The sequence below is a fragment of the Vidua macroura genome, chromosome 1 (assembly GCF_024509145.1).
Source record: "Vidua macroura isolate BioBank_ID:100142 chromosome 1, ASM2450914v1, whole genome shotgun sequence".
Taxonomy (NCBI): domain Eukaryota; kingdom Metazoa; phylum Chordata; class Aves; order Passeriformes; family Viduidae; genus Vidua; species Vidua macroura.
The window spans coordinates 110623401-110635784 of NC_071571.1; the positions used below are offsets into that span (position 1 = coordinate 110623401).

Genomic DNA, 12384 nt, shown 5'->3' on the forward strand with positions numbered 1-12384 from the left:
TTTAAGTGCCAGAGCTCTGCCACAGCAACTCAGCTGGCAGATACCTGAAGTAAAACTCACAGAGTTCTTGACTCTTTTTTCACTTAGAAAATTTAGGTGAACTCCTTTGAAAGGTAAATCTCAGGTTTTTTCCTGTAAGCCCCTATGGAATGTTACTCCAGAGAAGTGAAAAAAGGTGTCACATTCAGGTCTCTATATTATAGAAAGGATTTTTTCAGAGCCCAGGAATTCATTAATTCTTCAAACAGGGAGTTTGGGAATTCTATCCAGATTACTGAATGGCTTACCATCTTTCAGACCCTTTCATTCCAATGTCACAGGAGAAGCTTACAGGTTTTTATGGTCAAAGTCAGGTATTCCAGCCTGTCTGAGCATTTTGCTATGTAGAAGCAATTGGCTTTCTAAATAAAGTCAAATAGAAGGGAATGCTGCAGAGAATAAGGAGATTATCTGTGTAAAACAAGCCTAAGTGTGTGAGACTACATAGAAGAGAGAGAAAAATACTGTAGCATAGTGGGAAAAATCCTTGACATAAACAAGAGTATTAGCCATAGGACATGTTTGCTCTTGACCTGAACACTGTAATTCTTCCAAGAAGGGAACACACTTTCATTAGAAATAGGCATTAATCCTAATTCTTCAGAGATGAACTTCAATTGATTTGGAATTCAGATAAGCCTCAAAGCATTCACATATTTGAAGATTATCTAAATTTTTCCGTAACTGGGGGTCTCACGCTTGTTGGCTTCCATAAAGCTGAGGTTACTGGGAACACCAGGGACTCTTGGCCATTCTCTTTTCCAGCACCCTAATAACCTTGTATACTGGGTGAGCACCCCTTCTTCTGGGTTTCATGAGTCACCTAGATCCCAGATGCTTGCACTATATAGCCTCATACTACCTCTGTTTTAGCAATGTTACCCTACAGCTTCTTCCACACCAGGATTCCTAAATATCTCTCTGTTACCCTACAGCTTCTTCCACACCAGGATTTCTAAATATCTTTTCTGTTGAGTTTTCAGTAACTTAATTTACTCTTTTCTTACAAAAGGGCATTTATGCTACTGCTCTGTGCTAAGGTTCTGTGTTGCACCACTTTTCCTGTCACATGTATCCTGCTAGCAGTCTCCTGGAGCTGCCCTCTTTTCTGCTCTTCATGGTAGCTTCCCTCCTCCTTCAGAAGGCCCAGAGTTTGCCAGCCCCACTTACATCTCAGAGTTCAGCCCCTTTTCATTTCACCTTCTCTTATTTTTTATCTGGGATAAGTTATTCAGTATGTAAGTTTCAGAATCCCATTGCACAGTAAATGTTTAAGAACATTTAACAACAGACAGACAACAGTCAATCAGCACCTGCTGGGTGCTCAGCAGTTACCCATGCTCTTTCTCCTTTTCTGTCTCACAGTCATGTTTTGATTCTCTACCAAGGGAGAACCATTCTTCTCCGCCAGCTGTTCCAAATCCCTGAACCTTCACATGCATTTTGTGGAAAATATTACTACAATGTGGTACTAAGTTGAAGCTGATAATAGAAGGGGGGAGATCAACATAGCATTGCTTCACTAGGCTATAGTAATTTTAAATTAGATTCACATGGATTTTAATAGAATTCTGTATAAATTCTGGATGCTTCATGATCAGAGATACAGTAGATACTGTTTTTTTGCCATGTCACTGAGTCCACCTGTATGTTAGAACTTATAGAAATGATCTAGTTGTGTGAAAAATGTGTGAATGGACATTCACAAACACACAAAATCTTATTTCCACTCAAACTGGTGTCCCTGCTGGTAGTCAAAGAATCCCTGTCTGGGTTATGTATGGGGTGCTGAGAGTTGAAAAAAACAGCAAATGAAGGACAAGGAATAAAAATTGTATTTGGGTTAGAATTTTTCATGTTCATTATTCACTCTAAGAAGCAGCTGCCAAAAGGTCAATCAAAGTTTTAAAACAGGGAAGCAAAATAATATGGATAGCTGAAATGTACTATCCCTGTACACCCGATTTTTCAGAAACTGCTACTTTGCAGGAAAACCTAGAAGAAAAACCATTATTTTTTTAGGTAATTGTCACATAGGAGAGCAATTTCTCATGCATAAAGTGCCAATATAATTAACTTTTTGGCGTTATCTCCTCGCAGAACAGCTGACAGCAGAACACAAGACAACCTACTTGCCCTAGAATACAGATAATTTCTCTTCCAGATGTACAAAGCTTCATTGCTTCGGAGAAATATTCACAAATAATGAAAACAAAATAATGAGGTAATATGCTTTTGAATAGATCTAGGAGCAGCATTTAACTTTCCTAGATCTGAATACAACCCCCAAACATTAGATTGCAGCATGGTTTGTTACTGCTGGGCACCTTGTACTGACTTTTATGTGCAGGCAAAGTGTGTGTAGAATGTTACACGTATCAGCCTGCTTTGCTGTAAGGACAAAGGGCACTTTGATCCCAGTGCAGGAGATTACTGTATTATAGACTTTTTTTCTCACAAATCGACTTTGCCAAGAGAGAAAAACTGCCTAAAGCAGCCTGAAGGCATGAAAGTCTCTGAAGAATACCATCCGTGATTTCTCTCTAAGACTTCCATCTAATCCTATTCAAGAAAACTGCTTTTTGTTAGAATACTGTGAAATCAGTAAAAAATGAGTGCCAGGTCCTGAAAAGTGTAGACTCGGGGTTTTTTAGGACATGGGGACTTGGGGTTGTTTAGGACATGGGGAAGAGGACCTGCTAAACAGGGCAGTTTCTTTGTCTCTCAACTAGCACAAGGTACGGTATGGACAGTTTATGTGATGCAGCTGAACAAAACCAGCTATACCATGTCAAGTCTCCCAGATGACTTCTCCAGCTTAGGCTGGGGCTGAGTTCACCCCTGAAAAATCTCTGAAATGTACATTTGTACACTTACAAATGTGGAAATGTACAAACGTACATGTAACAATAACATTCCCAGCATAATAAAGATTTGGCAGCTAGAATCTTTGTCAGATTTTAACAAAAGCTACTGGTCTTTGCTGGCTGCCCTGGCTCCTCCTGGAGTACATGGTGCAAGAGAAGACTCATTTCACTTTTCTGAGACCTTTAGCTTCCCAGGGGGACATCTCTCTGGAGGTCTTTTCCCAGTGATTAAGAGGAGACCTCAGTGTCTCCCTGAAGGTTGGGCAAGATGAATCATTGCAAACTTCTGGTGGGTGACAGGTTGTGTCAGATCCCATTTAAGTTGTGTCTCAAAACAAAGACATTTGCTCCTTTCCAACAGCAGGGAGACTGGTTGGAAATCCAGCACTGCTTGAGCCAGACAATGAACAAACTCCATCGCCCATGTACTGAGTCTGCATCTGTATGTGGGATCTGATCCTCAGAAAGCACTGAATATACTGAGAAGAAACATAGGGCAGATGCAGAGAAAGCATTGGGGCATTATCATGAACAACCTGAGGGCAAGATAAAGAAGTTCTCCTAGAACTGGTTGGATTTCTGGACGAAAAATAAGGTCATTTGTGTTATTTTGTGGAGGGCTTTCTATGAGTGTAATCTCCCCAGGCAAGGGTCATGTTTGTTTCCGTTACTTATTTTCTTTTCTCTAGTGATCCTGCAGTCCTTCCATTGACTTCAATGGCAGTGCCATGAAGCAATGGACTGACTCTAGGATTGGGCTATTTACTAAGCAAATAATCAGAATCAGCAGTTTTGGAGTCATATGGGCACCCAATAAGCAGCCTGTTTAGTTGTTGGATTGGCTATAAAATCCCAAATCCCCTCAGCTCCTGGCTGCTGGCACCAAGGCTCACTAACAGCAAGCAGAATGGCCTTTCAGTCTGCGCTCTTTGTTTTCTTAGCTGGACTGGTATTTGTCTCTGAAGCTGCACCACTGGTGAGTTTCTTTGTATTCAAACCCAATCATTACAAGAATGATAATCTAGATTTTCTAGATGACTAGCATCCTCCTCATCCATGAAATTCTGTAGCCATTGGGCTTTGTCAGAATGCTATTTCTGGGTTTTGTTATAGTAGCATCTTCAGAGTTCTTGAAATTTTTTTCTTTTCTTGCCATTTACCTACCTTTTTTAAGGTATTATGGAAGGGTCAGGGATCTAGGTGTTGTGACCTTTTATTTTCCTTTGTTTCAATCTGTTCATGACTCACATCCTGTATCCTCAATTAAGAGGCAGCTTCACCAAACAAGTGCTTTTCTAAAGCACTAAAAATATTTTTGAGGTAGGACTAAGGATTCCTTATAATGTAATGAAGCCTAAGAGAGGGATATCAGCCTTAGGATGTTGTATGTATTTCTTTGCTGGTTTCCCTAGATAACACACTTTGTCTGCACTTAAAAGAATTTACTATTTTCATATTTGTAATCTCATTATAAAGGTATAACATTATACCATTTTCCTAGAGCCATTTAGAGCAAGTCCAAATATTGATCAAGCAATCAGTGTGTGTGTAATAAAGTATCAGTATAAAGCTCTAGGATACTCTGCTTAAGAAATAGATGTTTGGAAATTAGCTTTGAATGGCATTTGTCAGAGAACTTGCTTTTAAGTGAATGGTAATTCTGCAATTAGAATCAATCTATTCTTTGGGAGAAGGTTTTTGCAGGCTTGGTGAACAGTTCCTATACAACTTCTCCTTTTCCCAAGGTCTCCCATGGCTCTGTTGATTCCAAATGCCCTCTTATGGTGAAAGTGCTGGATGCAGTCAGAGGAAGCCCTGCATCTGATGTAACTGTTAAAGTTTTTAAACAGGCTGAAGATGGAAGCTGGCAGGACTTTGCTGTTGGGTAAGTTGTGTGGTCTTCTGGAGTCATTTTCAAGGTGCCTTGGGCAAGCAATTGAGCAGTTAACATAATGGAGATCTGATCAAAACAGAAATATGTTTTCTGACATGTACCACACTATCAGTGTTTACAGCACATGAATTCTGATCTCAAATCCATTAGATTTAAGTGGAACTCATCTGTGACTGAAATGCTAACTGCAAAAATATGTTCAGATGCTCATCTTATCTTTGTAAGGGACTAGTTTTAATGCTTTTTTTTTCTCCTAGCTTCAGTATTATCTTTCCTTTCTATAGAAAGAAAAAAAAAAAGCCTATTTACCAGCATTTTGTAGGTAATCCAGACTAACCTATCTTCATATGCAATGGATATAGAGCTTTATTTGCAGCAGTCACATGCAAAATCCTCTCTGTAAGCCTTGTCTGCACACATGCAAATAATAATTGCGTTATTCATCTTCTGCTGTGTACCAAATGTGCTGGTTGGAAGAAACTCCTTGACTAGAAAGTTTTAAAGAGTCCTATTGTAACACAACATAGAAGCAAAATCTCAGCAGTTTGAGGCCATTTCTCTAGCTCCGAATGTCTTTTTCTAGAGTGACAGACCAATACCAACAGATACCTAGCATCCTTACAAATACCTTAGGATGTCACAGAGGGTCAGACAATAATACCTTCAGTCTGTGACAGGTGTATGAGTAACAGAAGAACACAGTTTACTAAAATTCAAATAGCTGAGGTATTCAGACATGTAACTTTCATTGCAAGAATTTCTTGAATCAGATTTTTAAAGAACTCAGAAGTGTCCAGTAGCAGCAGAATATTCAAGCACAGAATGATAGGCACAAGAATGGACAGGAGTCAACTGTACATTTAACTGTCTATTACTAGGATGTTTTATAGCGTGATTTACATATAAGCAGCAGGAAAAAAAATGGGAAGACTGTAAGGAGAGATAACTTTCTCTCCATCTGAATGGTTTCTTTTTATATATTGGGGAAAAAACCCAACAAAAAACAAACAAACAAACAAACAAACAAACAAACAACACTTTTCCCCATTGAAAAGTAGCAAGAAAGTTTACAAGAGTGAAAAAAACAAGCAACTCCACTCCCAAGTGCTGAGTGTTAACCTAAGAATAAATGACTCCTAAAATGGATTTATATACTTTAATGAACAGAAAAACTCCATGAAAAGTGACACATTTTTTTCAAGGAAAGCAGAGGCAAGGATAACATCTTACCCTAGTGAGAATTCCTTTCATTATTAGAAAACCAAATTATTTCAAATATTTCATCAAGTACTGTTTAACAGCTAATACAAAATACAATTTACAGAAGAATAAGAGAAATGTAATGTCATTATTAAATGGCCTCACTTCTGGGGCATAACAATGTTTTCTTGTTCCGTTTGCAACCCTGCTCTCAACAAGCCAATGGAGACAAATCCTGTAGTTCTTAGGCAACCTCTGCTGACACTTTAGGTTAGTACACTTAAGAAAATTTAATCACATCTTCTTAAACATAAATTGAGAAGATTAAGCCTAGGCAAGAGAGAACCATTTTGCTAGGGGATGGCAGCGAATGAACATTAAATGACAACTTTTATTGCAGGTAAAGATTTTGACATTTTTCTTGACTTGCATCATAACCAAGGCTGCTTTCAGTGATGCCATTGACGTTAGGTGATGACAGTTGTTTGACCCAAGTTTTCATACACAATTAAAATTTTATTCTTTTGGGGAAGCCAGAATTTCCCTGTGTTAAAACAGCTGAAAATATGAATGAAGTCCAGGAACACAATCTGTAAATACTCCTGTCAAGTGAATAACATTTTGAAGTTACAATACCTAGCAGATACATATGGGAAAGTTACATTTTGTACAAATGTCTGTTGTAGTTATGTTTTTACCATTTTGTTTTCTTATTTTTACTTTGCAAGCACACTTCATGGAATTAAGCAAATGTACTCAGCAATTGTTGAATTTGAGTAATGGTTTTAAGGGGCAGTGGGGGAGTTAGTATAGTAGGAGCTGACTTTATTAAGAGGCTTATTTCAAAATGATTCCAGCTAAAAATATGCAAGAAGAGATAACTTGAGTTTACACATACCGGGGGAGGGTTTAGGGCACGGAACATGTGATTTGGATTCTATATGAGCTCCTCCTATGACTAGCTTTGATCTTCTGACTCCTCACAAGATTTTGGAAATCTAGTCTTATCATGTAGTTCAAGAGTTGCAGTCAGTGAACACAGTTTTCATGTGACCTGGGTTACAAGTCATGAAAGAAAAGACTTCTGTGTATTTGAAGTGGTTCCCCAACCCTCCTTTTTTTTTTTTTTTTTTAACTCCAAAATAAGAGCTTGTGTTCCTGAGATATTTCCTCATCAGTCTGCATCTGAGAGCACAGTTTATCTCAGTGCAGTATGTCCTAAGAGTTCATAAACATCATTGTAAAGACATTGTAGATTTAACCTGGCCACAATATACAACTAAGGTCTAGATAGTCAAGAAGAGGATCAGGATCACAATATGGGCTGGCACTGTAGAAACTTTACTGTGAAAACACAGCTTTTTAATTTAACTGCCTATCTTACAGCAGATGCTGGCAGTCCACATCCTGTTAAGAATAAGGAACCATGTTATATTTAGTCCCCCACTCAGACAGAAATAAAAGTGCTGTTCAGAAGCAATCGCAGCACTTTGCTACCAGTGCTGAATGCTGAGCATCCTCTGCCTTGTGCTAATCCCTTCCAGGCTCTGAATCACACACTGTCCTGTTGGCTGACAGTGCAGCAGTAATGCTGAAGGGTTTCCTTGTGAGACCAGTTGCATTGAATGGCTACCACTTAATAATTAAAATAAAGAAAGTGCCATTAACTTCTGGTAGTGGGCATGCCTTTTCAAGTGAGCTCTTGTTTCCAAGATTCCCAGCTGTTCTAGATGGTTAACATCTGACACTCTGGAGCAGTAACCCTTAGGGAAAGCACCATTGCAGCTCCATTCACACTTTTCTCAAACTAAAACTAATTTGTTTTTCTGAACAAAGATTTTGAGGCAGACACCATTTTTCCCTTTACTTGCTTATCTGGACTATCCAGATTATAGGCAGAAGTATGTGGATTGCTGGCTTCTCTCTTCTGCAGGATCTCAGTAATTCTGTTTCACAGCTTCAAGGACACTCACAATAAATTCTTTCTTTTTTTATTAAAGCAATATAGATCAAACCAGGAATTACTAATTAAACTAAAAGACAACAGATGCATACATTTTACAAACTGACTGTGATAGTTGTTTCAAATAGGACTTTGATTCTCTGCAGGTTTGATCTGCCCTGGATACACTTGACTACACTTGTATTGGACCAGTGAGATTGTGTCAGTCTTGACAAATAAGAAAAATTAAAATTAGCATGAGATTTTCAATACTGCTACCTCTTAATTTAAGCAAAATCTCTGTCGTTCAGTCCATTTTTATTTACCATCATTAACCAAAGACTATAAATAAGGTGAAGGAGGAGAAAGAGACTGGGAAAGAAAAGCCCAACAGCACAACTGATTCTGTCCCAGATAAGCAGCATGTCACTCCTTTCTCCACTTCCTCTCCTCCTCAAGTTTGTTTTCTGCCTAGGCAGTTACTCCTTCCATAAGACAGGAAAGTTCCACTAGTTCTCCCAGTCAAGGCTTTCTTCCTTTTTCCTTCAACTAAATCATGTGGCTATGAAGTGCTATAAATACCAAATAAATATTTTCAGCAGAAAAAGACCCAAACAAAAACAAACAAACACAAAAGGTTAACAAAATCAGAAACTAAGTAAAAGGAGGGAAAAGAGATAAATGGGGTTTAGGAGCTAAAGTATGTAAATATTTAAACAGCTGTCATACAAAGCTTGAAAAGCCTCCTTTTCAGACAAATAGGATGCAATGCCAGCTATACTTCCTTCTTACTGCTGGAGTTTCTTCATCCACAGTTTTTTGTTCTGAGCTGAGCACATAAGCTCTGAGCTGGAAATTCCTATTGCTCATTTATATGGTACTCAGTGGAAGAGGCCCCTGCTCTTTGACCAAGGCATTGTAATTCAAATTATTAAAATCTCATAACACTAAATTGCTTTTCCAAGACATTACCACTAAAGGTCACATAAAATCACATCAGTGTATAGGCATAAACTCCAGAGCCTCAGTGCTAATAACTAGAGAACAAAATACTTTTCCAATAAAATTTCTCTTCCCTCTTTAGTTTTGAGTTTTGGTATCTTGCCTCTCATCATGACATTCCTTCTCCTAAGACAATAACCTTTGGTTCCAGAGGATATTTGGTACAAGTTAAACATGATACTAAAAGAGGGACCTTAAACCAGCCAGCTTTGATTTGTGATGTATATGTGTGAGTTGGTAGCAAGGATAGACTCTGAAATGTATGGAAACATACACTACATAGAGAGAAGGAATTATTTCAGATGATTAGGCTGCTCAATGGCTGCTAATTTGGCACCTCTGCTATTTAATATTCCACACTGACTATTTCTGTTTAGTGTCTAAATGACAGTATAAAATATTTATATAGGTATTTTATAATTACAGGAAAACCACAGAGTATGGGGAGATTCATGAGCTCACGACAGAAGAACAGTTTGTAGAGGGAAAATACATGGTGAAGTTTGAAACCAGCTCCTACTGGAAGGCGCTCGGGCTTTCTGCATTCCATGAATACGCTGATGTGAGTAGTGGCAAATATCCTTGATAACCAGTACACACTGCTTGTGTAGTGGCATCAGCTGGAAAAAGCAAACACAGCCTTTTAATACTGAAGGAGCAGCAACACATAGTGAAATGGTTCATTGCCACACAGCACTGGGCAAATAAAGGCAGTAAATATCCAGTTAAGCCACGGGAAGGAGCCAAATTCCCTGCAAATGCTGACACAGCTCTTTCAAAATGTAGCTGTGCCCATTCACCCACTCATACCATTATGGAATCTTGCTTGAAAAGAGATACATTATTCAATAGTAGACAGTGTTTATAAAAACAAATGAAAAAAAAAAAAAGAACAACAAAAAAAAAGAGACTGCTTTCACTGATGCTGAAGGAATGGAGAGATTTGGAAACCCTAATTTTATAGGAAATAAGCTATGCTTAAAACAGAGGTATTTCACCCATATCAGTCACATGAAAATCCCTGAATTCTAATATGACATGTAATTACAGAAAAAAACAATTATTTCTGGTGTGCCTTTTTTTAAAATGATGTTCAGTAGAAAATATACAACTAAAAAATAAAGAAGGTATTAAAAAAAAAGTAAAGAAATAACCATAATGAGAAAGGAAAAGTTGACTATTTTGTTGATATTGTGTACTCTATTCTACTATATTTACTTAGCACATCCAAAAATCTGTTTAAATTCTTCAGGCTTAATCTGTCATTAAATTTAAGTTTCCCAAATTTAAGTAGTCTGGAACAGCTACTGGTGGTGTAGTAGAACATTTAAAACCACAAGTTCATGGAGCTCTAGTGAAAGACTAAAACAAATTACTGAGTCCCAGGTCCATAAAGTCTGAGGTGCCATTTGGGTGAATTAGGTCAAAAAATTAAACCTCAAAAGTATTCCCTAACCATTTGGATGTCTGAAAATTGTAAGGCCTACACCTCAGAAGGTGCTTGAAAGTGCCTGACTGAGATTGTTCCAGCTAGGCTGAAGAAGCTTTTCCTTGACATAATAGCCTATAGGCCAACAAGCTAGCCTGGGAAGTGGGAAGAGTTCAGGGACTGACTGTGTACAGGGTAACTGAAGCCTACAGTCCTCAGAAGCTTAGACTTTGGTCATAGAAGAGAACTCTCTAGTCTACTTATAGAAAGTGCCTCATGGTTTAGAAGATAGATCAAATAGTAGGCTAAGGAAAGCTGGAATTTAACCCAGGTGACAATACTTCCCAGGGAATTGGGTGTCCCAAGTCCCATTGGACTAATTTGAAGAGCAGCAGATTTGAATTGTCTTAGGGTAAGGGTCTCGCCTTGTTCTGGCAAATCCAGCCACTCAGTTCTTAATGCAAAAACTGACCCATCACCAGTTGTCTTAAAAACAGGAGAGGGCACTGAAGTACAGAAAATAGCTTTGGGCTCCAGCTGCCTGCCTTGTTTGGCCACATCACACAGGAGTTGTATTTAAATTCCCTAGGTGGAATTTCACCCCGTCTTTCTTACTGGTCATTTGAGATACCTCCCCCTTAGCCTTCTATTCCACATCACAAAGCAGTTTGCCTGGCTCAGGTGTGGGTATTTCCATCCAGCTTCACCACATCTGAGGCTCTCTGTGGACCTCGGCCCAAATCTCACAAATATCTCAGTCCCTGGCAATCACAAAGTAACAGGAAGTGTTACCCTTCAGAGGGGTAAAAGCATTGAGCAGAACCAGCAAAGTGCTCTGCAGCTGAAGTAGGATGTGCTGCCTAGCTGTTAATAAGGTAGCTTTGGCTGTATTGCTGTTCATCATGACCATGAGTTTTCCCTTTTCCAGGTGGTGTTCAATGCTAATGATTCCGGTCACCGCCACTACACCATCGCCGCTCTCCTCAGCCCTTTCTCCTACTCAACCACTGCTGTTGTCACTGATCCCCAGGAATAAACATGTGCTATCTTTTCACACTTTCCTCCACTAGAACTTTTATGGGAGTTCCACTAGGCTTTTATGGGAGGAAGGTTTTTCCTACTGCTAATGCATAAATTTTTGCTACATTAGTCCGTTTTTTTCCATTTTGTAACCTGGCAAACTTCAGACAAGTCAATAAAATATTACTTCTTTAAAACAATTTTGACTCAATTAGTGGAATTTTATTGTTTTCTAAAGTATTATGATTTGCATTAAAGTGCAAAGGGCATCTGAAAAACTCACATGGGATGACACTTGATTTAGTTTTGTTATCTTCCTCCACTGCCTTAAGGAAGTCTCACCAAATACACTGGCTCAAAACAAGAATTCATATAGTTGTGTTACCTTAAAAAAATGCCAAATAAATGTACTCAAAATACAAAAGTAATCTGTGCTACTCCAAGTTTACACACAGAAAATATGGTCCCGCTATCAACCAGGTCACAGGGTGAATAGGTGAAATTCTGAATACCTAGCAGCAGAACAAGCAATGCAGAAACCATTTAAATAAGTCCAGAAAGCTGAAAGAGTTAAAATCTGTGTACCTTTACTTAAAACTTCAGGTAAACCTGAACATGTTGATGTTTCAAGAGGAAAGTTGGCTGCTCAATCAATCTAAGAAGTACTGAAGTAATTTCAATAAGCACTTTTTTAAACATCTTTGATTAAAGTAATTATTTGACATCACACAGCTGGCTACCCTGTATAGGTGGATTCCAGTTAAATCCCTAATAAGTCAAATCTATAGCCATCACTTAAAAGAAGTCCAAAAAGAGAAGCGTCATCTTAATATTCTCCTCATATTTTTAGAAATAGGAAAAAGGTAAGCTTTGAGTGACTGTGATTCAAATAAAGTTGCTGATAACCTAACTAAAAACTTTGAGGGCTTTAGCAGTGATTTCTGTAAACCTATGGCCTATTGTATTTACAATATCCTGAAGGAGAGGAATT

The 12384-nt window shown here is 38.4% G+C and overlaps 2 protein-coding genes across 2 annotated transcripts in view; one reads left to right on the plus strand and one right to left on the minus strand.

The window, feature by feature from the left end:
* Window positions 1-12384, minus strand: part of B4GALT6 (beta-1,4-galactosyltransferase 6) — a 62171-nt gene that overhangs the window by 10649 nt on the left and 39138 nt on the right. The gene's annotated exons all lie outside the window — the stretch shown is intronic.
* LOC128804685 (transthyretin) lies at window positions 3769-11593 on the plus strand. Its single transcript, XM_053972704.1, has 4 exons — window positions 3769-3882; window positions 4652-4791; window positions 9371-9506; window positions 11302-11593. The coding sequence occupies exons 1-4, from the start codon at window positions 3814-3816 to the stop codon at window positions 11407-11409; spliced, it is 453 nt and encodes a 150-aa protein (XP_053828679.1). The 5' UTR covers window positions 3769-3813; the 3' UTR covers window positions 11410-11593.

Excerpts from the sequence above, each read along its gene's own strand:
- LOC128804685 (XM_053972704.1), top strand. The coding sequence starts at position 3,814 with ATGGCCTTTCAGTCTGCGCTCTTTGTTTTCTTAGCTGGACTGGTATTT. Across the intron at positions 3,883-4,651 it reads TCTCTGAAGCTGCACCACTG|GTCTCCCATGGCTCTGTTGA; the intron begins GTGAGTTTCTTT and ends CCTTTTCCCAAG. Across the intron at positions 9,507-11,301 it reads CATTCCATGAATACGCTGAT|GTGGTGTTCAATGCTAATGA; the intron begins GTGAGTAGTGGC and ends TCCCTTTTCCAG.